Raw genomic sequence first — 25,899 nt, 5'->3', positions numbered from 1 at the left:
TGGCTCATTGAGATTTATGTTAATGAGGAATTTACTGCATTTGAGTAATTATTTTGGCGACAATTATAATTTGTATTTTTGAAATTATATTATTCATTTGCTGTTACCTCACTTATCTCCTAAAAAGGCTTTTCTGTTGCCAAGCCCTGTTTTCTTTGAAGAAGGGAATATGTAATATAAAAAATATATAAATTAAAATTAAAACTTAAAAAGCAGTAGCCCCTTAACACTTCTTTTTAAGTTTGGATATTTCCCGATCTCTATTTTAAAAAGAGTAAAAACTGATCTGGATTTCATCATTTCTACCTTAAACAAGCATAAGCTCTTGATTTTTTGGCTCATTGAGATTTATGTTAATGAGGGGTTTACTGCATTTGAGTAATTATTTTGGCGATAATTATAATTTGTATTTTTGAAATTATATTCTTCATTTGCTGTTACCTCACTTATCTCTTAAAAAGGCTTTTCTGTTGCCAAGCCCTTTTTTCTTTGAAGAAGGGAATATGTAATATAAAAAATATATAAATTAAAAATAAAACTTAAAAAGCAGTAGCCCCTTAACACTTCATTTTAAGTTTGGATATTTCCCCCTCTCTGTTTTAAAAAGAGTAAAAACTGTTCTGGATTGCATCATTTCTACCTTAATACATATCATATGACATAATGATGGTGATGTAGCTAATACAAATTGAAAGCTTTCTCTTAATAAGCTTCTGTACTGGGTAACTATGCACTTTGCTTCTACATCTCTTGCCACTAAGATGCTGCCATGCTGCTTTCTTCCTATTATAACAATATTAGATGGTAAATATTCTGAAATAGCATGAGAGTGCCAAGTGAATTGTGGCCACAAATGTCAATTGAAAAGTGAATATTTGATCCGCCTTGGCTACCAAGTTTGCAGTTCATCATGGATGAACATCTCAACATTTACATCATCAGTGTTTCTGTAACATAATTGCATGCACACACACACACACACACATGTCTGTGTATAATGAAATTGGAAAAGGCTCTTTGTAATGACTTGGCGTGGTAGATAAATGCATAAACCAGAAAATTCCAAATGTGGCCAAATTCAGTTGTTTCTTTTTTGTTCATGACTGGCATACATTTTTATTAGATCCAACACAAATCAAATCAGTGCTACAGCATCATGTCTACAGCATTCATTCTAATAGAACACCTCCTTTATTAATTTTTTTTAGTCTTTTAACACCAATGTGTAACTGGGTGGGATTAATTGAGTTTACAATTTTGTTTTTGACCTCCTTGGAAGTAGTTCCTTAAAAGTTTCAGGCAGCATATTTCAACGAAAATATCCATTTTGACCGCTATCGAATGAAAATTCATGATGTTTTTGCATGATATCTGTACGTAAGGACAGAATAAAAGACTCTTTTCCTCCAAAAAAAAATTATAAAACTGCTTTAAAATGAATACTGAAGAGAATTTTTCGGGGCGTCTGTACGAACGTATGTATGTACGGATGTTTGCATTTTTGTGTGTCTACGTAGCTCGTCGTGCTATGGCTTTGATTTTTGGATTACTCTTTCTACAATATAAAAGGTCTGAAACGATTATCAGACTGTAAGTATGTTTGATTTCTACATTATTCTACTATTTTAAAAAGGATACTGATTTTATAATGTCTTTACAAATTTGTCGAGAAATTCAGACAGAGCCATTTGAGTCTACTGCTATATTAGCAGATGGACGTGCAATTTTAAGTTCTTTAGAAACTGCATTAGACTCAAGTAGAGTCACGAATATTTCAAAAGGAAAAATTATTTCTATGGCATATCAAATTTATGATTTATTGGTTACACAAACTTTTGATAATGCCATCCTTAAGGGAAGGCTTGAAGAGCAAACAAAAATGCTATCGAATTTTCAGCCACTTTCATTTGCAGCAGTAGCAGATTCAAAACGTTTTCCTCAGAAAATACGAGATAGATCTACAAGTAGAAATAGGTCCGCAGAATTTACAGTTCTACTCTATCCAAAAAATATGATGTGTACACCACATGACTTCCTTGTACGGAATATTAAATTATACATATTTTTTCTTCCATTTCATTTAAACTTATCGGATTGAATTAAATCTACTTTGCCAACAGCGCATAAACCACAATAGAATAAATGCATTCTTTTTTAAAATTCACTCTATTTCAGTTCTCACTTCACGACAAGACAAAAATACATAAAAACTCAAAATATCTCTATTAAAAATTACGAAGTAAATCTTAAACACTTTTTCCTCGAAAAAATTCCAGAAAGGATTAAGCATGATTTATTTCGCAATAATAAATGAAGGCGTTATTTTTGTTGTTGCAAAGCTAAGTTTCTCTACATTGGCAACAAATCCACTATTCTGCTGTTTCAAATGTAAACAAGCAATGGCCATCATGAAAAACATTATTAGGCTTAGCGGCACTTAAACAACTTTAAAATTGTTGATAATTCTAAAAATATTGCATACAGATTAACTAAAGGTATAAAAACCTTAACCGGAAGATAAGAACAACATAATTCAATCATCTTTAAAGCAAAAAATGTACAATTTACAAAAATATAAGAGTAAAGAAACTGAGATCACTGAGCCGTGTAACAGAGTGGATATATATAAAATATATTTATATATGTTTGGTGCAGCCGATTGCAACCAAAATACGAGGTGCACATCTACATGTACTAGCAGTCCTATATACAAAATTTCAGCGTTCTGAGGCTACTCGTTTTTTAGTTATGCGAGATACGTACTAATCACAACCGCAATACTAATCACAACCGCAACACAATTAGCATGAAAATATCACAAAATAAAACGCTATAAAATAGTATTTACTGGAAAAAAATAGCGTATTTTCAGGAGTCGAAGAAAGCACCAACTAATATGGCACAAGCATGCTTAATTATCTTCTCTCTCTATATATAGGAATCCATTGCCTCATTCATTAAATATAATTGCTGTATGACTTGCAGAAAATATTTTTCAAATGAATGGAGGCTGAGCAAGTAAAGATGAAGAAAATTGGTAAAACATGGGAAATTTCTGCATAATGGGATCAAAATTTATTAATACTATTAAAAATAACTTCCTGTAGACTGTCTAAGGTCAGCCTGTAATTGAGTAGTCAAAGCTAGATATTGCTGGGGTTTTTCTTTGGGCTGTTTTTCTGGTTACTGAGTATTTTCCTCATGAATAATGCTAACAGCAACCAGTTTTTATCTGAGTATCCCCTGTGAAACTGGCTCTCTTCGTAGGTTTCTGTTGATGTGCTTTTCTGTAACTGAGTAATCCAGATCACTTCAATCTAACCATGCAAATTTCATGTGTTGATATATATTGGCATTAGAAAGTATATATAAAATTTAGCTTGGGAAGTAGAAAATGAAAAATCTAATATCCAGAGCGAATGATCCACAAGATCAGTTCATTGCAAATACTAATAACAATAATAATAGTAATTACAATTAAACATAAATTAAGTAAAAATATTAAATTTTGTTTAACTTTTTAAAAATTTTACCTTTTCTCAATTATATTTTTAAATACTGAAATAGATATGCATGTTTTGTTATGATCTAGTTCATTTCATAGATTGTACGATTGTATTATGTTATGATTAATAAAACCCTAAAAACCAATTACTGTATGTTATTAGTGATGCAAAATTTTACCAATATTATTGTAACTGTTTTATACATAATAACAAAAGTGAAGAAATAATATTTTTAATGCTTATAAGTGCCCTCCTAGTTAGGATTTATATATTCAAAATGTGGCAAAATCAAACAGCTTCACATATAGATATTTTGATTGTAAACTTATAAAAAAATACAATTTTTTTTTGCTGACGTTTTTTATATATTGGCGTTTGTGAAATTAAATCCTTGATAGGAGTTGCTTTTTTCCATGTCTGAGATAGCATTAAAGATCATTTTACCATTGGCTTCAGTTGTGCTCTACCTTCCTTAATTCAGTGTCTTTATTCCTCTTAGAATAATCATATTAAAAATAGCTTTCAATTGCTCTTCCAGCTTTCTCTCTATAGACATTCCAAGAGATTCCACTTCTGACACCAGGTGTTGTGAGCTGCAGATTTGTGACTCTTTAAAAGTCACTCCAAATGAGCAGGCAAAATTGACAATTTATTGCAACTGGTAAAATTATACTGCAAAGTAAATAGATGCAAATAGCCCAGATAGTGCACACATGTTAAACAGATCCTCCTCAGCAAACAAGAAATATCATAAATTCTCAATATCACTCGCACTGTAAACTCAAAACTGCATTGTAGCTAATTCGCGTTGAACCACTTCCACTCAGAATTGAATGAAAATTGTCTGATCTTGGCTTAGGGAGCCGTATTATATGGTGTTGCACGTGCATTTGGAAATTTTGTGGAAACTTTATCCTAGAGCTTTAAAAATGTATTTTCCCCAAACTTCCAGAAACTTGCCAGGCCCTTCAGGAGCATTTTTGTCTTTATTTCACATTCTAGTTAATTTATTTAAAGTTTTTAAATGTTGTTTGATTCAGAACTGAAAGATCTTCAATTTTATACAAGAATAAAATGCTTATATGCAGAATAAATGTAGCTAAAAATTTAATTACATTCGAAATCAAACCCCAAAACTATTACTTAAAGAAGAAAATTATTAAACAAATAAATAAAACAAAACAAAATTTCACAACATAATGGAAAAATAAATATTAAATCAAGAGGGTTTAAATATTAAAATTAAATAGAAAATTTCAGCAGTACTTAACACTTATCCAATTGAAACTATTTTGAATATTATTCAGCATCTTCATTTAAGTTTATAATTGCATAATTATGTTGTTGCTATGATATAGAACTCACAGTCACTCATTTTCTACCATCTAACTTGGATTCCAAACCTTTCTTTTGCATCAATCCCTTTTAAAACAAAGGTTTTTTCCATAGACCTCCTTACACTTTTCTGAAACTTAACAAACCAGTGATAAATATGGACAGTTACTGCCCGATTTCTCTTACAAGCGTACTGTGTAAATCACCTGAGAGATTGATTGCTGACAGGTTAAAGTTTGTGCTAGACAAAATTGGTTTAATGTCTGAAAAACAAGTGGGTTTCCATAGACATAGATGCGTAGTTAAACAAATTGTACGCTTGTCCCAAGAGGTAAAAGATGGCTTTCAAAGAAGACAAAGTACCCTCGCAGTGTTTGTGGACTTTAAAAATGCATTTGATAGGGTCTGGAGAGCTGGACTGCTTAGGAAGCTGATTTCCTGTGCCATTTCAGGCTACTTGTGTAAACAGATTGAAAGTTTTCTTGACCAATGCTTTATAAGTATGGTCATCCTGTGTTATTCAGGTTCAGTGGCGTAGCTAGGGTGAGGCAAGGGGGACATTTGTCCCTGGGCACAGCATCCAGGGGGTGCCAAATTGACGCTACAAAATTTTTTAATGGAATGTTTTCCCATTTGGCACACATAAAGGGGCGCAAATTCTTTAGTTGTCCCCGGGCGCTGGAATCGTAGCTACACCACTGTTCAGGTTATAGACAAACCAAACAGGGTTTACCCCAAGGAGCTGTTCTGAACCCGATTCTTTTTAATAGACACTATTTTCATGATCAATGATGTAATAGACACTATTTTCAGTTCTGTCCTAGATGTGAATCTCTTACTATTTGTGGTGATGAGTGCTACAGGATCTGACTTTGCTGCCCTGGAGAGAGTCCTGCAACAGGCCTTAAATGTTAACACCTGGACTTATGATAATAATATTTTCATAAATACTGATAAAACCACCTGTCAGTTGTTTTCCCTCAGAACAAAACATCAAGATATCCAACTTCAATTTAATGACAAAGACCTGAATAGAACTTACTGATACTGTCTACTTGGGTATTCACTTAGCTCCAAAATTCCAAAATTTAGTTTTCACTTAGCTCCAAAATTAACTTAGATAAAACATGTTGATTCAGCCATTGATAAAGGATAAGTTAGATCAAGATTATTGAAATGTTTAGCTGGTGTCACTTGGGACTCAACCCAAGATGTCTTGTGTGCAAACTAGAAAAGTTATGTTGTCCTGTTGTTTAATATAGAAACTAGGCTTTGATAACCGCCTCAAACTCTGCCAAAAACAAGCTTGACCTATTCCAAAACAACATGTTGCGATTGATCACTGGTGGCGCTAAATCATCCCCCATAGTTTCTATGGAACTTCAGACTGAACTAGAACCATTAAGTGAAAGATGCCAAAGGTCTGTAAACTTCATTGAAAAAAATTTTGTGAATAAAAAATAACTTTTTAAATGATTACGTACCAGCGAACGAAAGATTAAAACCAGAATTCCTTCCTTTCTACTGTCAATGATCTGTATGATAACTATGATATTCCTACACCCAATCACCAGGTTTTTCCTCAGGAATTAAATCCTGTTCTAGACCAAACCATGTTGGAGGGCCACCTTTATCTTGTTTGGAATGTCGATAAACACCTCTCTTTACAAAGTGAATTAAAAAGTGCTGCTGTGGCTTATACACTCATGTCCATAAATTAAGGATAATGCAAAATCAGGCAAAGGAAGAGTTAGAAGCAAAACAAATTTGACTTATTTGTAAAGTTTATTTATTAAACAAAAGTAAAGAGCAAAAAAAGACACTATATGTTTGATATTATTAAATATATTAGCGATTTTTTTCTCCCTGGAGCAAATTACAAAAAAAAAAAACAACCTATTTACAAAAAACCAATATTACATGGTTGGTATGATTGTTAATACATTGTATGTGTACCGGACAATGCAATACGTCCATACAACGCCTAGGCATGCTGAGTATCAAATTATCGATCTGAGCTTGGGGGATATTACACCACTCAAAAAGAAATGCTCTCCAAAGTTCTGGTAGACATGTAGGAGGAGGTTGACAGGCTGCAACTCATCGGCCAAGCATGTCCCACACGTGCTCTACGGATTCAAGTCCGGTGAGAATGCTGGCCAGTCCATACGGGTGATATCCTGTGATTGAAGGCATTCGCTTATGATGTTTGCACGGTGAGGACGGGCGTTGTCATCCATAAACACAAATTGTGCGATGGCGCCCTGAAACAAACGTACATGTTGTTCCAGAATGACGTCCCGATAGATTTGGCTTGTCAGGGTTCCAATTTGAACATGCAGGTCAGTTCTGGAACCCAGAATAATTCCACCCCAAACGAGCACTCCTGCACCACTGTAACAGTGTCGTTCAATGATGTTTTCTTGTTGGTAATGGGTACCTGGATCTCTCCATATGAAAGTCTGGCGAGAATCAGACTGCAAGCTAAACCTGGACTCGTCGGAAAACATCACTCAAGCCCACTGTTGCGGTATCCACAATGCATGCTCTCTACTCCAGGCTAACCGCAGGCGACAGTGAGTTGCAGTAAGTGGAACGCATTTGACAGGTCTACGAGCATATAGACCGATCTGCCCTAAGCGTCTGTACACGGTCTGCCTTGAAATTGTCGTACCAGTGGCTGAAGAGAGCTGACGAGACAGGTCTGAGGCTGTGCTCCGCCTGTTTCTTTTGGCAGTAACTGCCAAATACCGGTCTTCATTCGGCGTTGTAACTCTGGGGCGACCTGTTCCGTAACATCTACTCACATTACCATCATCATAGAATCATTGCCAAAGCCTGGAGATGACACTCTGGGCAATTCCAAGTTCATCTGATACTTCCAGTTGGGTAAGCCCACATTCCAGACAGCCGATAATTCTACCACTTAAAAAATCATCCATATGCATCCTTTGTGTCATAACTATTCGTTTATTGCACTGAAATGCTTATAAAGCACCTGCGAACAATTTTACTTCTTTGCCTGTATTCCTTATATATCACTCTCTTACACTCTCGTCATTGTGACGTACCATCGGTGTCATCTGGTTACTTCCTGAAATTTGCATATGATTCTTGAAGATGTGTGTAGTGATTTTACAGGTGATATATTTATTTTAGAGTTCGATTTCCGCGGGACTCCAAATTATCCTTAATTTATGGACATGACTGTATATATAGTAGGTACCCTCCTGATGATTGGCTCCATGTGTTCGCTGATGGTTTGACAGAAGATGTTATAAAAAACTCCAGTGCTGGAGCATATTCAAGTACTTTCAGTATTAGCTATCCTGCTGAGAAATACTGTGACAATGTTGATGGACAGATAGCAACAATATCATTTGCAACTGATAAATTGAGATACAGTCCTGATCCCAATTTTGTGTTTCTCATTGATTCTCAGACTGCTATATTGTTGCTTGTGAATTCAAAATACAATGAAAATGCACATATCCATACTTGTAGTCACATATCTATTCATAAATACAATGAAAATACATATATCCATACTGTGCAAGGCTTTTTGAACTTAGGAATTCTAGAGAAAACTTCGCCCTCCAGTGGATTCTGACGCATTGTGGCAGGCTGATAAGACTTGCTAAAGCTAGTTCTCTGATGACTCAGCCTGATTCTCTTCTGCCTTTGCATGACATTAAAATGATTGCAAACAATAAAATTAAGAATAATAGAATGTCCTTGTACAGCGATGCAGCTGTGGATAAGAGGTGCAACATAAAAAATATATCTTAACAAAAAAATAAAATTCCCAGTTCTTTGCCTCAATCTTTTGGAGTTGCTTGTTTTCAAATGCTAACTGGACATGATTATTTACAAAAGCATTTTTGTCGTACTGGAATCAAGGATTCAGCTTATTGCCATTTATGTCATCAGAGCAATATGAATGGCGAATGGGGTGGCGATTCTCAAGAATTGCCTCATTGTTTTAAAGTTTTTTAATGGCAACTCTTTTGAAGCTTGTTTTAATTCTCATTTTTATTCTTTTTCATTTTACTAGGTTGCTCGTTGCTTAATGGTAGAAATGCCGTGAACGGGCATAGAGTAAAAAAAAATTTTTTTTCCCCTCTGTAATATATAGCATACAGCATAATCACAATATAAATAATTTCACATTATTATCTTAATGATCGCAAATGGGCTAAGAACTGGAACTAGTATTTTGAAAAAAAAAATTATTTATTAAATTAATTATTATTATATTGTTTTTTTTTTTTTTTTTTTTTTTTTTTTTTTTGTATTGTTGTTACTTTTAATTATTGAAAAATTTAGCAAATTTTCAGAAACAAAATCACAGATTGTAGTTCAAACTGCCAGTCTGTAATTCAAACAGCCAGCCCAGCTACGCTTGATGTATTGGTGCAGTTTTTGAAATATTTTTTATAAAATTGCTTAGTTCTAATTTACTTTATTAAAAAATATGCAACCTGTTTTTTGTTTTCTGAACAAATTATTGACTTGACTAAAGCCTGCTAAAGGTAAGAAGTGGTAAAAGTCAATAATGTATTCAATAACAGCTTTTATTTTGAGTTATTTCTCTTAGATGACTTTTAAGCTCCAGCCTTAGCATACTCATGTTTGTTGAAAAAGATCATTCTCTTTCAATTCAGTCAACTCTTCTTGTATCATAAAATGCCTTGGAAGTGAACATTAAAACTTTTAAAATTTTGTGGCTTGTGTATAATAATATATCTTCAAAGAAAGTTTTGTATTGTTTTTCCTTTTGTTGGTGTATTTTCTTGTGTTTCAGGATTTTAATTTGTTTCATTTATTGCATAAAAATTTATATATTTTAAAAAGTATTATTTATTTAAAAATGTATTAAATATTTTTTATGTATTTTCCCCTTTTATTTACTTTATATGATTTCTTCCTTATTGCATCATATAGCTTTATATCAACAAACAATTAATTATCAGTTTTATTAAAACATTTTTTTCCATCAATGGGATCTTGATTATGATGATCAGCTGTTACTATAGTACATTCAGCTATCAACCCCCAGTCAACCTCTTCATTATCATGATCTCTTTTAAAATTTCACTGACCCCCTTCAAGAGGTCAACACCAACCTTGCTGGGAACCCCTAATCTAACTGTAATTACAATATTTATCCAACTTCTTTATGTTTTATTAAGTAATTGATTTGCAGTTCATGTACTTGTCTCGAAAGATAGAAAATAAAAATATTTTTTAATACTAAAAGCATAAGTAAATTAAATAATGAAGAGATTTAATAATTTGTATGAGTAAAATAATGTGAATTATTTTATCTGCTCTAAAATAAATGTATAAAATGACAAAATAATTAAAAAGATTTTGAAGCTTTAGCATAAATATGTAATTGGTATTTAAAGTTATAAATTAATATTTAAGTTTTAAAGTTATAAAGTAATTGGTATTTATAGTCTAAAAATGTCTGGGACCTTCATTTGAAATATCACAAATAATATTATATATCTTCATTTCCTAGTCTAAGTTATAATCAACTTTATTTTAAATTTGATAAATTTTGAAAATTCTTAAGTCAGTTACTATATAGAATAAGTTTATTTACCTCTTTAGGCAGACTTATGAGGACAGACTGAAAAAATCCCAGAGTTCATCTTTTTTCCCTAAAACATTAGAGGTAAAAATTTCCAGAAGTTCTTGCATCAGTGGATTTATTTTTTTAAATTATTTTAAATTTAATTTACATTCTGTAATAGTATCTGCTGTTTCTAATATTAGAATTATTTGATAAAGAATCTTTTTTTTTTTTTTTTTTTTTTTTTATCTTTTTAAGATTCATTGGCTTTCTATCATCAATTCAGCAATTTTGGTCATGCTTTTAATAGGTTTTGTTATAGTCATATTGGTAAGTCAGGAAATTATATTCCCATGTTTGGATATGCATTTATGTACTTACAATAATGCATGTACTTACAGTATTGCATTTAGTTAAGTATACTAACGTAGAAATTTTTATTTTTTTCCCCTTCAGCATGATTATGCTGATGATGCTATGGAGCTTCGAATTATAAAGTTTTCTTATGTATAAAGAAATTGCAATAATGGCAATTGCACTACTTTGCTTATATTTCTCGAAAAAATGTAAAAGGGGACCCTCTCTTTCTCTCTCTCTCTATATATATATGTGTGTGTGTATGTGTGTGTGTATATATAAAGTAAGAAATTAGAACTAAAGTCTCACAAAGACCAGAAATTGAAATTCATACTTAATAAATTTCAAATAATTATAGAAGTGCAACAATAAATTTAAAAAGGTCAAAACCAAAGGGGGGTTTGAAATTTATTAAGTATGAATTTGAATTTCTGGTCTTTGTGAAACATTAGTTCCAATTTCTTATTTTATGTCTTTGATGATAATTTTTCTGCATCGTAATGTACAAAGATAACTAGGCATGTTTGTGTTTTGTTTTCAAAAGAATTTTTTTGTAATTATATATATATATATATCTACTCTAACTTATAATAATGCACAAGTATGCAAAAAATGAAAACAACTGACTGTTAGATCTTTAAAATTTTAACTGTCATCATTGCCAATTTATAAAAAAGCATTCTTTAAAAAATAAACAGTAGTGTTTATTGGCAGATGATTGGTTAAACATTTTAATATTTCCACATATATATGCATACGTGTGGAGAGTTACAAAATGAGCCTTTATAATTAATGTTTGGAATATGTTAGCTTGCATTTAGTAAGTATAATTAATTTAATTCATTTATCATTTTAATTGCAATAAATAGCATGTCACACAGGCTACTTTCGAGCAGTTACAAAAAACAGAATAGGTCATTGGTCTCAAACTCAGACTGAATGTGGCTGAATGCTCGACCTTAAAACAGCAGATGGGCCAGAATTTTTTTTAATGAAAAAGTGTTCTTTTTTAAACAAAATGAAAAAAATTATGAACAAAATAAAAAACATTTTAAATAAAGTTTACAGACTAAAGATTTATAAAAATATATGTAAGCAATAATACTAATAATATCTGAAAGGAAAAAAATCAAATTTATATTTATTTTCTATTTGAGATCTTGATTTTTGCATCTGTGACTTTCTCTTAGATATGCTTCTTAATACAAATATATTGACAGCTGAATATTAAATTCTGAGACTGATATTTTATCAAATAATTCTAACTGTTAATTAATCATGAAATAACTTATTTAATTTAAACAAAAAATAAACAAATCATGAAAATTTACCAAATGGGATGAAATTTGAGAATATACAACACCAACCTAGACTCTCTTTCTTATTTATTAAATTAAATGCATGACACTTAATGGTAGATCAATTCTGATAAATTTTGTAGCTTCAGAGAGAAATTGCTAGAAATTATTTTCATCACAGATTATAGATGCTTATCGGTCAGCTGGGTTCTGGTTCTTTTCTCTTTAATTTTCATCTGTTAAAAAAAAAAACTGTTTGCATATAAATGTATTCATAAACAAAATTATTATTCTTAGTGCACAAATTTGTAACTGGGGGTATTTATCTTTTGAATAATACGAATAAAAGTTATCAGTATCTTCCAATCTTTAAATATGATTTTATTTCACATTGTAAATGAATTAGCACCATTTATAGGTTTTTTGTTATTCACATTTGTTTTTAATGGAACTTGTAATGTAAACTTGGAACTAATGTAATCTTGGACTAATGGAACTAATGTAAACTTGGACTTCAAATAGCTAAAATTTTGAAATCTTTGTAATACTCTATTTCCAACAAATATCCATATAATTTAGATGCCTTCATGGGCCACATAAAATTGCACATAAGTTGGCAGTTTAAGGCTACTGGAATAGATTTTAACCATTTAAATTATACTTGTGTATGTTGCTATGTGCTGTTCACTTTTCTGCCATATATGTTTTTCAGGAGGCTGCATATCAATACTTTATATTGAATGTCATCTTAATTTTACTTTGTTACATTGTTTGTCATAGGCTATTGTAGTAAAAATGATGATATGGCAAAAAAACTCTAATGCTAATTTTTTTAAAGAGTTGTTAGATTCTTGCTTCACATATATCTAAATGTTTTTATTAAAAAATTTTATTTTCTTTGAAGCATATTTTAGTGTTATATTTAGTTTTTTTCAGTTATCATATAAAGTTCTATTGATGTTATTCATGTCTTGACTTTATTTCAATAATTAAGCAGATTACTTTTAACAGTTATACAATGTTTATATAGTCCAGATTATATGCGTTGTAGATAAGTAAAATTTCTGTATACTGTGACATCAACTGTAATCACTGTTATTATCCTGTATATTTTAATATGCTTATAGTTTGTAAAAGTAATTTTTTATTGTTCTGCAACAAAGAATTTTTCTATATTTTTAATTTACAATCCTGTTAATCCCCCTTAGTAAATTAGGAGTTAACTGTATAGCTCTTCTTGCCCCACCCCCCAAAATTACATGCTTTCCAGTTATTTAAAGCAAAGCCGAGTTATAAATAGTTATTTGAGTTATAAATAGTTATTTGAGTTATAAATAGTTATTTAAAGTATTATAAGTGTTTATTGTACTTATCTTATCTGCCTTTATTATAAGTGTATATTCCACTTGGGGATATCCAGAATCAGTAGCTAATGTCAAGGACATTGATAAATTTGATGATGATGCCTGCATTAGCTATTTCTGTATGTTAATTGTAGCGGTAGTTTTGTTAATTTAAAAAAATAAATTTCTAGTTACTACTCAGTTATTATCTGCAGTATAGTTTTAAAGATAGAAAAATGTATTCCACTGCTCTAAGTTTCGACTCATTATCTCTAAGCCTTTGATTCTGTATCTTATCTACTAAGAGTTGGCGAAATTGAAAGAGCAACTTTTTTTTAAATGCAACATGCCAAGAACTATAACAAGGAGGCAACAGGGAGATAAGTATTTATTGATATATTTAGTATTTATTATAGCTATCATGCCTGGATAACCCGCAAATATGAAACATCCTATAATAGGAAATTAGTTTCATTCACAATGTAATTGATGTGAAAAAATGCTGAATTTCTAAAAAGCAGACGATGATAAAGAGTTAATGATTTTAATGTGCTCTTTTTTTTAAATTCTCAGTGTAATTTTTTTTTCAAAGATTGATATCAGTTCAAATTTATAAGTACTTTTACTAGATGATATATGTTTGTACTATATGATAAGATATGTGTGGTTGAAATTTAAATTAGTTTCAGGTTTGAGAGAAATGTTAATTAGTTTTAAGCTGATAGAATTTACTTTAGCTCTTTGCAATAGTAATAGGCATTACATTTAACGTACATGAATAGCATGAAACATTTTAATTGCTGTCATCAAGAAACATTCAAAATGTTTTCAAATTTTATAATATGTACTGTTTTTCCTAGCAATAAAAAAAGCATTTGGAATTTTTAATTTGAAAAATTAACCATTTTTAGATTTTTGCCAATTTGGTATAGTGAACATACACTTTAAAAAAAATACATTATTTCAAATTCTGAATTTGAAAACTTGACAAGGGGTTTATATGTGTACATGTACAAATGTGAAACTGTAAGCTTTCATGCCAATGCTTCTGCATATGTGTAACAGTAAGATTATCTTTAAAGATTTTTATTTTTCTGCACTCTAAAATGAAATATATTTCCTTTGCACTTAAATTTCCTATTCTCTCATACAGTTATTTATAATAAATCTTTTACAGACAAGAGTATTGCGTAATGATTTTGCACGTTATAATGTCGATGTTGATGATATAGAAAATATGGAATGTGATGAGTATGGATGGAAAATTATTCGGGGTGATGTTTTCCGTTTTCCTCCCTACAGAAGTTTATTTTGTGCCATATTAGGTATGTTAAAATTACTAAAATATGCATTATTAAAATATGCATTTAAATTACTAAAATATGCTTTTACAGTTTGAACTATATTATTACCAAAGTTCGTTTAACATACAGATTCCTTTCCCCCCCTAGGTGTAGGCGTTCAGTTTCTTTCAATAGCTTTAGGTCTAGTTGTAATGGCATTGCTTGATTTATTTAATGTCCATAACCATGGAACAATGAATGCTATAGCTTTTCTTCTGTATGCCTTTACATCAGGTAATCCTGCTTTCACTGTTTATTTGCATATATGTATATATACATACACACATACATGCACACCATATCACAAAAGTCCTTATCCAGACTTATTTTCACAGCCATTGGTTTGTAGACAAATATTTCCAATTGCAAAAATATTTTAAACAATGTAAAGAGTGATGATTTTGTATTTTTAAATTTAAAAAAAAAAAAAAAGTGTAATTTTGTACAATATAAGAAATCTAACTTTTTATATGTTGCCCTGGTTGCTATAATTACATTTCAGAAAAATGTATTCTTATTTTAAAAAATAAAACACAAAAAGTATTCTAGAGAAAATTGTCCAAGATAGTATTTGGTATTAAAGTCTGATTATGTTTAGGGCCATACACAAACTGAAGAGTGAAAAGTTTGCATGTGTACGTAACTAGAATAGAAAAAAGGTTTTGATGTTAAGAGATTAAGTGATAATCATTTATAAGCATATTATTTGAAAAGTATTGATGGATATAATTTTTATTTTTTAAAATGGAGATCTTCACAAGATTCACAGAATCTTGTAGAATTCGTGTCCTAGAAAACACTACGAGGCTTCAATAGTGGCATTCCTAGTACTATTATTTTTATTAAAAATGGAAATTATTTGTATTCTAATGAAATTTTGTATGATTATGATCATGATTCTAAAGTAATAAAACTTCATGAGAGCATTAATAACATATTTTTTGACTTTGCAAACTTATAAATTGCTTGTGTAAAAATTCTTCCGGCATACCACACGTAATAAAATAATAAATTAAAGATGCTAATAAATAGCAAAAAATATCACTGAATGGCATTTAAGGAGAAAAATATCAATTTTGAATTATTGTAATTTACTTACTAACTGACCCATAAAATCTCATTACGGTTTTGTTGCACGAATGTCAAACTTTTTGTGTTTTATTTTTTATAGCAAGTGCAAAATTTGGTAAAAGATTACAATTTGGTGTCCCTTAATATTTTTGGTAATTTTTTTATGCCAAAAATGGCACCAAGAAGCTATATTTTTATGTTGTTTATCATCCAAAACAATGCCAAAAATGTATGTTACAGAAACAACAAAAGTACTCACTTTGTATGTTCTTGATTATGTCTGATTGTAAGCATTGGATGATTTCAGGGCATACAATTCTGTAATGCATTTCAAGTAGTCCTGGAATGGATCTTTCTGCCCCCAATCCCAGTACTAGTGAAAACACATAAACTATGCAAAGTACGAGTCAAAAATGTCATCCAATGGCTGCTGGAGACCCTGCTTGCAAAGCTGCCATTTTGTTTGGCTCCACATCCCTCAATGATGTTGGTATGGGTACCAGTTTGGGTGTCTTTATAAGTCAGGGAATGATTTACTGACGAATGCTTAATGCCTTGATTATCGAAGTAGTCATGGGCTTTTGAACAGTTAAAGATAATCATGTTCCAGGTAGGATTTTCTGAGAAACCACCTGAACAAAGTCTCTTTCATGCAATATTTCACTATTAAAATCTTTCCACTTCGTTATTCAGTATTGTGAAACACCCACTTTCCATTCATCTTACTACTCCTATCATACTTCCTTTTGCAAAACTTACTCTCATCAGTCTCCACACAAAGACCATCAGTCATTTCACTCTTTTTCACATAAACATCCATGCACACACTTCTCTACAAAAACTCCTCCAATCAACCACACTTTTATGTGAAGAGACATTCACCTCATTCACAAGCAAATTCATTCCAACTTTGTATACCCACAAATAAGAAAAAAATTAAAATATCAATTATGCTCATCTTGCTTTCTTTGAACTATGTATCTTGTCTTACAATGATGAGCATTGGCACCTTTCTCACGGCAAACCCTGGTCTAACTATCCATTTGATCATTATGCTTGATTAAGTGCATACCTTTCATACAAACTGCACATTTATAGTGAACTAATTAAACCTTCATTCATACACCAATGAATGATAGCTTTCTTGCCCTTTTGCATTAAATCATGAAAAGACAAGTACTTATCTTGCCAAATGTATTTCTTTGGTGACATGAGGGGGGTAATGATCAATTAGAACAAGCCACAGACAGCTAATGAAAGTCAGCAATCAGTTAACACAGTGCTTAAAATTCAAATAATTTAAAATAGGATCAAAATTCACAATATTATGCGTTAAGTCATACATAGTACACATACAACAGGTCTCGACCACTAAACTAAGAAGATATAATCAAATTAAACTAAAATTCATTGATCATGTAACAAAAATATAGTTGCTATAATACTGCAAGAACAAACCCGTGGTAATTTGAAAACAGGTTCCAGCCTTGTATTGCAGAGCCGATATTTTGCTTCAATAAAATGGGCACCCTTCAGTATGCTAAAACCTAAAATTTTTCTAAATGCAAATACAGGGATCAAAGAAATATATAAAAAGTTACATTTTATGTTTTATGAAAAATTAGCATTTTGAATTTTAAAATGTCAAAACTTGAATTTTGAGTCATTTGAAACATTTTTTGTAAAGTGTGTGGCTGATCTGTGACCAATGGTTGTAAAAATAAAGGCTGGATAAGGACTTTTGTAGGCAGGGTGTACATATATATTAGTTTTTGTTTTCCATTAGGGTTTAAAATACTATTATTAATTGAGGCTGCCTTTTGGGCTTTAAAGTAATTCTGATTTGGATTTAAAGCTTAGAAGTTAAAATTTTTATATGTATTTTAATTTGTTGTAAAACCAAGCAATACTGTGACAGTTGAACCAGCTTAAATGTCATATATAAAAAGTGTAATTTTTTCTGTAAATATTTTTGATATGCATGTAATACTCTGAAACTGTCACAGTATTGCATACAAAATATAACAACACTTTGCTATTTTTTAGAATGCTGACAGCTGTCATGAAAAGCTTAAAAAAACTAAATAAATTGAGATAAAAATAAAATGCTATTAGCTGGTATTCATCCCCACCTTACATTGAAACAATGTATGTGAATGAATAAAATATGGCTTTTTTGGAAATTCAGTGTGTACTGTATGGCTTTAAAATCACAAAGCACCATGAAAAAATGCATTTATATTCCCCACTGATGAGATTGTCATGGGAATGTTTATCTAGATTTTTTTGACCAATCTTGTCTAGGAATATTCATTTTCAAAGCTGGAATTTTAAAAAAATTATATAGGGGTGTTGTGTTAGATGGGGTCATAAAAGAGTCCTTTATAGTGTAACAATAATTTATTACAATGGTTAAGTCACACACGGACATAATGTAAAATTTTAAGAATTATACAGAACAGGGGTGGGATACAGCCTAAGAGGTTCATCATCTGGCCTTTACTGAAGTCTTTCCCTGGCTGCTCACCAGAGAACACCCTTGTTGCAGGGAGACAGAACTGGAAGATTTGGGAGCTCTGTAATATTGCCTTTTGTCTGAGGCTTTTTGGTTTCCTGAGCAAGGGGACCTCTCTTTGAAGCACTGTCTGGAACATCAAGTTCTTGATAAGTTTGGAATACAAACTAACTTTTGGTGGTTGACTTCTCAGAGCAGAATGAGAGGAGAAATGCATATGTCTTTGAAAGATGTTAGTGTCGACGTATGCTATATCCCTAAGGGCTCTGATGTTTTATGAAGGCTTGAAATGACACAGAAAAGTAGGTGATTTCTGTGTCATTACCAAGTATGGACCATCACGCTTTAGTATGAACTTTGAGGTCCTTTTTGTTTTTTGAAGTATTAACAAGATATAAATTAACCCATACTTTATCACCTGGTGAATAAAACACTTGTCATATTGTTTTTTACGTTGATCTTGCTTCATTTTGATACGTTCTCATATGTTCTTTGTAACAGTTGTGAATGGTTTAAGATAAGGAGTAATTTCAGGAACAGTTATCATTTTCAACCACAGCTTTGAAATCGTGGACAGCGTCATCGACAGTCCTTGGCTCTTTTGCAAACAATAGGAATACTGGTGTGTTTCCTATAGTGTCACAAATGCCCTTATTCATAGCAAAACAAATAACTGGGAATTTCGAATGTCATTTGTCATGCGCATCTCCTACAAGGATTACAAGACGAGGTTTTAGATCTATATTTTTCCCATTCCACAGGAATTGATTGAGGAAAGTAAACTGGTATCAAATTTTGATTGATACTTAATGTGCAGCAAACTTGTTGCAAGATGGTACTGATAAATTGGGTTCCATTATCGCTGATGATTCTTCGTGGTAGACCTGGTATACCATGTCGCATGAGTACTTCTTAAATGAGGGTGATGGCATAGTCACATGCTGTAGCTTGAGCAAGAGGAAATAATCCAACCCATTGGATAGCACAGTCTTTGACAATAAGATCCATTATTTTCCAGTGTCAGTTTGTAGCAATGGTCCAAACAAGTCTATAGAGATGATATTAAAACATTGAGTAGACAGGATTTCTTAGCAGTCCAGCTGGCTTTTGGTTAATAGCTTTGTAGTGGTTGAACTTAGCACAGCTTTTCACATAGTCAGTATGTACTTTTTCATACCAGTTAGTAGCATCTGCCAGTTATTTGGAATGATCCTTCCTCTTCATAAATGTCCAGCTATCGGGTCATCATGGTGCTTTCACATGATGGATTCACACTTGGTAGTTGGAATGACTAACTGGGCCTCTTCTGAATTATAGTCAGGGATGTATCTGCAGAGAACACCTTGATTCATTAAGAATCCCATTCAGTTGGCTCATTCTTCAATTTTCCGAGAGGATTCAAAACTTTCGATAATCTTTTTAAATTTTCATCTTTAAGTTGAGATTTGTGCATGTCAACTACAGATATATTTGAAATCTCGCTATGTGAAACTTTATGTTTGGAAAGTTCTCAGCGATGACGTTTTCCTTTCCAGAGATATATTATAGTTTTGGGTTCAAGTGCCCATCCAGCAAGTCGTCTGCTTGGAAACGGGAGGTTCAAAAGCCATTTCAAAGATTGATGATCAGATGGTACTGTTACTTCTGATCCTTTGACATAACCATGGAATTTCTTCAGAACCCAGACGACAGTAAGATCTTCTCGTTCAGTTGTCAAATAGTTTTGCTCAGCCAGAGAAAGCAGTTGGCTGGCAGGTGTTCTTTTGACCTTTCCCTTTGAAGTAAAATGGCTCCAAAAGCATAACTGCTTGCATCGGTTCGAAGAGTATTGGTTGAGTTCCATTTGCTTGCATCAACATGGGAGGTATTATTAGTCAGTTTTTAAGAATTTCAAATGCTTTTTACTGGTTGAAACCGCATTTTGTGTAATCCAAATATTTGGCACGAAAAGAAGCAAAGTGGCACTTTTATCTGTTTGCGTGAAATGTGAAGAGCAAAAGCCTTTCGAAAATAACTTGGACATCGGAAAGGTGTTTCTCAAATGATTCTGACAAAACGCTGAGGTAGGTGAGGGTTAGGATGTCCTAAAGGCCATTGCAAAAATCATCTATCAATCTCCAAAATGTTACCAGGGCATTCCGAAGACCAAAAGGCATTCATAAGAAATGATATGCTCTGAAGGGACACACAAAGGCTGTCTTGTCTGGATCATCAGCATGAACCTTCACTTTGTGATAACCTATACAAGGATCAAGAGTCGATAAAAAAAGGAGTAGGATTTGCCTCAGGTAACAGGTCATCCATTCTCAAATATATTGATACTTAATGTGCAGCAAATTTGTTGCAATGTGTAACAAGTTTGCTGCACATTATATTAAAATAAAAAAGAGAATTTTTCTAAAGGAGTTGGCTGGTTCTAAATGGGGTTGTGACCTTAATATTCTAATGATGACTTATAACATGTATATTCCACTTGTGCTCCTTTTATTCTTATGATATCTCTGTTATAGCTATATCAGCAGTAACTAGAAGTTGTTCCTAATCAAACTATTTGTCTGGTGACAGAAGCTCTTAAAATTACATGTTACACATTATTAATGCTACCCATGGTTTAAATATTACTTCATTTACCAAGATGAAAAAATTTTATTCTCAAAACCTTTTTTTAATGTTTTTTTTTTTTTTTTTTAATCTCCCATTCACTGGTTTACAAGTTGCAATCATTTAAAATCACCAGTCTGAGGTAGACGTTCTTCTCCACCTGAATAAATATTTTTTGAATTTTAATGAATATTTTTTGAAGTTTTTTTAGGTCTGAACTTGTAAGCCAATAAAAAGGAAATGAATTCTGAACATGTTTTTGTTATAACAAAGGCAACAATTGTAAATAATTATTTAGATGATCTGTGCCCTGTGTTTTTACAGATGGCTTATTATTGTATAAAGAGGATTGATCTGGTGGGGTTGTTTTTTTATTTCTGTCTAGGTATGTATAGAAATACATACTATTCATTTTAATGGCCAGATTGGGACTGTTTTTATTGCCTTTCATCAGTTATAAATTCATCAACGTATATTTACTAAAGCTGTGATCCTCTCAGATTCAGATCTGTTCTTGGTTGTTTCAAGTTTTTTTTTTTTTTTTTTTCCTTTCATGTAACTAAGATGAATCACATGAAAGTACTTGTATATAAAAACTGGATGAAAGTACTTGTATATTTTCCTTCTCTCTATATAAATTTCAGAAATAATACTATTCATTTGAATTGCCTAATGTATAACTTGCATCTTGTAGTTTTTTATTACAAAGGCTGTTCGATAGAACAGATTGTGAGTTTTTTCTATGATGTATGTATTTATATCATAATTTGACGCATAACTGTGAAATTCCTTCAATCACATGTGCATTTTCATATTGAATTTTTTTTAGTCCAAAGGGATTTGAATCCCGAGAACTATTAGTTTCGTTTTGGCATTTTGCGTCGGACTCATAAATGTGGGTTCACTTTTCAAACTGTTGCCACAAAATGTTAGAGTCCTGCATTATATTTGAAGAAATTAAATAATGAAAAATCTGCATAAATGTATGTATATTTCTCGTATTGTGATAAAACAACGGTACATAGAGTCATTGAATTTTGAATAACGTAATCCTCCAACGAATATGAGCATGTGGAAGACCAAATTTGAAATTTGTTTTATGATCGATTTCCTATTTTTTAAAACTTTGACGAATTTTTGATTAACAAACTCAAGGATTTCAAAGCGAGCAATGGCAACGTTGTGCAGAAAAAACATTTTTATCTCCAGCGCGTGAGTCTCTGTATCGGAAATTCTAAAGATATGCTCGTTTTAAAACTATTTTGCGATATTGCTGTTGCACTGGATCTTATGATTTAAGTGCGAGGAACATGATATTTAATAAAGAAAGGTAACACACAAAATGTTAAAAAGCGCACCTTTGGACAAAATTTAAAATCTGAAACATTTCAGATTTTTTTTTTTTTTTTTTTTTTTTTTTTTTTTTTTTTTAACTTGGTTATCTACACTGACCGTGTTGACTTTGGAAGCTTTTATGAATTCTTTGAAGACCAATTTTTTCTCAAGCTAATGAATGAAAGGTAACAGCTATTTTCAAAATAGTGGTGAGCTAAGATTTCCATACAAGAACAATCAATAAAATTTTTTAAAAAGCAAGAAATATTGGTAATAAATCTCTTACACTTTTCAAGAAATCCTTCTTTTTTATGCTGTTGTTTTCTTCACATATACAGTGATCTGTTTATCACTTATTATATTAGAGAATGGCACAAGCTTGACTACATAACGCTTCAGCATTGCACACCAATCAAAACAGATGTGTGCTATGTATATATGTGGGTTACCTCAGAAATACATAAGTTGCCAGATTACTGTTTTGGTGACTTTTAGGTGGGGGCAGGGGCAAGTAAAAGAAAGTATCTTTTTTGTAGTTACTGAGTTGAAAAAATGAGTGTGCATAAAATAAAACCATTCACATGCATTTTTTAAAGATAATTTTTACGTGATTGTAATGTTCAGGTTCAGTCAACGTATTTGTTATCTTAAATAAATGATGTAATTTTTTTCATTTGGCATATTTTTTTATCAAATCTCTTACAGTGATTCATTTTTTTTTTTTTTTAAAGTTGTTGCTGGTTATGTTTCTGCATCTATGTATAAGCAAATGGGAGGAAAACTATGGGTTTGGAACATAAATCTCACATCATTTTTATTTTCAGGTATGCAACCTTATAAGTTTATTTCTTTATTTTAAGAATTTTTGGTGTGTGTGTCGCAATCTTTTTTAGCTAATGTAGTAGTAATCATTTGTTTTTATTTACATAGTTTTTGTGTTTTAGGTCCATTTTTTATAATTTGGAGCATTCAGAATAGTATAGCTTGGGCATATAGTTCAACACAAGCACTTCCTTTCACAACTATTTTATTACTCTTAGCAGTCTGGCTGTGTGGTAAAATCCTTTCCTGTTTTTATGGCAAAATATGTTTTTAAAAACAGCTTAAAAATTCTACAATCTTAGCATAACTGTGCATATTTTTTATAGTTGGCTATCCTCTTTGTATCATGGGAGGTATTCTTGGTAGGAATTTGGCTGGAAACTTTGACATGCCTGGCAGAACTAAACATATACCTCGAGAAATACCACCTGTTAATTGGTATCATTCTCCACCAGCTCATTGTGCTATAGGTGGATTTTTACCCTTTAGGTACAGTTTAATGCTGTTTTTCTTTTATAATATTTTAGTTTAAGAGAAATCCTAATATATCTTATGCAGTTTATTGTTTTTTGCAAGAGAGGAAAATATGTCGTTATCAGAATAATTAATTACACTATATCCGTGTTTCCCAACGTAGGGCCACCGCCCCACAAGGGGGCAATGCGACTGTTAAGGGGAACAATTCAAAAGTGGACTTGTCCAGAGTTTAAGTTGACAAAGGACGTTCTAAATATGTTTCATGAAGTCAAAATTTTTCAAAATTTAACTTTTTTCCCCCAAAATAAAGAAAAATGTAAGTGATGTATACGTAAAAAGTTTTTAAATTGCGGTGCATTTTAAATATTTTATAAAGAATTCGCTGTAGACATGGACATTTAAATGCTTTTAAAGGCATTTAAATAACTGACACATTATGCTTTCCAGACGTTTCTCGCACATTTAAGCCAACGAATTTATTTTATTTTTTACTGTAGGAATGGCGACCGGTATATTATTTTTCCCTTGAATTCTTCCCTTGAATGGCAACAGCAGCTGCTTTCAGCTTTATTTATATTGATCGTATATTTGTTTCTTTCAGCCCTTAGTGAAATGAAGGGTATCATTCAAGTTTGTTCTTTTCAAGAAAAAAGCGTTCAACGGTATTCAGAGGCATATTTAAAATTAGGTTTCATACCCAATCAACTTTTGTCTTCTATGCCAATAATGCCTGACCAACGAATCAATGAAACTAGGTCATATTGAGGCACATTTGAAGGCGAAACATAATGCTGACATTAATTAAGATTTGAATTAGTTTCACACTTTGGAGAAAATTTTTGAAAAAAGCGTAATATTAAAGTCTCTATTTACTGCTCATAATGCAACTGTTAACTGTGCTCTTGAGGCTATTTATCAAATTTCATTTCTCATCGCTTAATATGGGAAAAGCCGTACTATAGAGGAGAATTGAATCAAACCATCAATATCAGCATTTAAAACTATCCTAGAAAAAGATGACAATGACGTTAAAGCCATGCTAACTAAATAACAATACTGTTTGCAGAAGATTAAATGAGGATATTGAAATACAACTTGTTGAAAAGCTGAAAAAAATTTTCGGTGCAAATGGATTAACCAACTATGAGAGACAGTGAGGCCGTACTTGTAACTACAAAATTACTTAGATATAAAAAAATATACCAATAAAAAATATAATACATCTTGTACTGCAGATGATGCTCCTAATATGATGGCTGAAAAATAAAATAAAGCAGGGAATAAGAAAAAGGGTTGCTTAAAATTGACAAAAGATGAGAATCCAGAAATGCTTCTTGTGCATTGTGATATTCATAGAGAATACCTGGTAGCTAAAAACAACTCGCCTGTTCTAAATGAAGTACCAAATTCAGTTATAAAGTGTGTCAATGCTATTAAAGCTAGGGCCAAATGTGAACGTCTTTTCAAGTTATTTTATGAAGACTATATGAGACTTGTATTTCACACTGAAGTAAAAAGGCTGTCGAAAGGGAACTGCTTGGAAAGATTTAAGGAACTATTTGATATTCTTAGTTATTTTATAAGCGAAAAACCTGAGATGAAAAATCCGTTAACAGATGATAACAAGGCAATTGCGAGTTATTTAGCCGATATCTTTGAAAAATTAAATATATTGAATAAACAACTTCAAGGAGCAAATAAAACTTATGTCGATGCAAAAGGAAGATATTTGGTTTCATTATCTTTGTTGAATTATGTCAGGCATATACTATTTACCACCAAAATTTTGAAAAGTCTCATTGGCTCCAAAAATGTGACGTGACTACCGCTATACTTGTTATTGTCGATCATCTGAAAATTTTATCGGCTGATTTAAAAGATTTTGTAACTTAAAACAAATTGATTTCCCAACTTGGATGATGCAGCCAATGCTAGTGGATTTGGCTGATATTTCAAATATGCAGGAAAAAGAACTCACAGAAATGCAAAATGATGAGTCAATTAAAACTTTATTTAATATAAAAGGAGCTATGACATAGCTTTGTGAGGAAACCAGAATCAGATATCCAAATGCAACAAAATTTGCTAGAGAACTATTGTTACCGTTTCCATCTTCATATTTTGCTGAATGCAGATTCATAAATGATTTGCTGCTAGGAAAAAAAGAAATCTGTTGGATACAATGAAACCAGGAGACTTGAGACTCAAGTTATGTAGATTGGAACCTGACATAAAATTTCTTGCTATCATTCAAGTTTCTTTCGTGAACATTTCAATTTTTAAATATTAAAAATTATGTATATGCTAGGGGGAGC

At 31.7% G+C, this 25,899-nt stretch overlaps 1 protein-coding gene across 3 annotated transcripts in view; it reads left to right on the top strand.

The window, feature by feature from the left end:
- LOC118179558 (transmembrane 9 superfamily member 1-like) overlaps positions 1-25,899 on the top strand; it is a 98,201-nt gene that overhangs the window by 36,814 nt on the left and 35,488 nt on the right. For 2 of the 3 annotated variants that reach the window (XM_085823688.1, XM_085823687.1), the window contains 7 exons: positions 10,461-10,524; positions 10,681-10,752; positions 14,598-14,745; positions 14,872-14,997; positions 23,017-23,109; positions 23,230-23,340; positions 23,434-23,596. In XM_085823688.1, the coding sequence (XP_085679814.1) occupies positions 10,461-10,524; positions 10,681-10,752; positions 14,598-14,745; positions 14,872-14,997; positions 23,017-23,109; positions 23,230-23,340; positions 23,434-23,596 (777 nt within the window). The remainder of the gene's footprint in view (positions 1-10,460; positions 10,525-10,680; positions 10,753-14,597; positions 14,746-14,871; positions 14,998-23,016; positions 23,110-23,229; positions 23,341-23,433; positions 23,597-25,899) is intronic. The other variant, XM_085823689.1, reaches the window with a different exon arrangement.

This window comes from Stegodyphus dumicola, chromosome 9, assembly GCF_044657685.1.
Source record: "Stegodyphus dumicola isolate Sdum_Otavi_A_Nest chromosome 9, ASM4465768v1".
In the NCBI taxonomy this organism is placed as follows: Eukaryota; Metazoa; Arthropoda; class Arachnida; order Araneae; family Eresidae; genus Stegodyphus; species Stegodyphus dumicola.
Note: the sequence above shows the minus strand (reverse complement) of the source record. Positions and strands in the feature narration are given on the sequence as shown.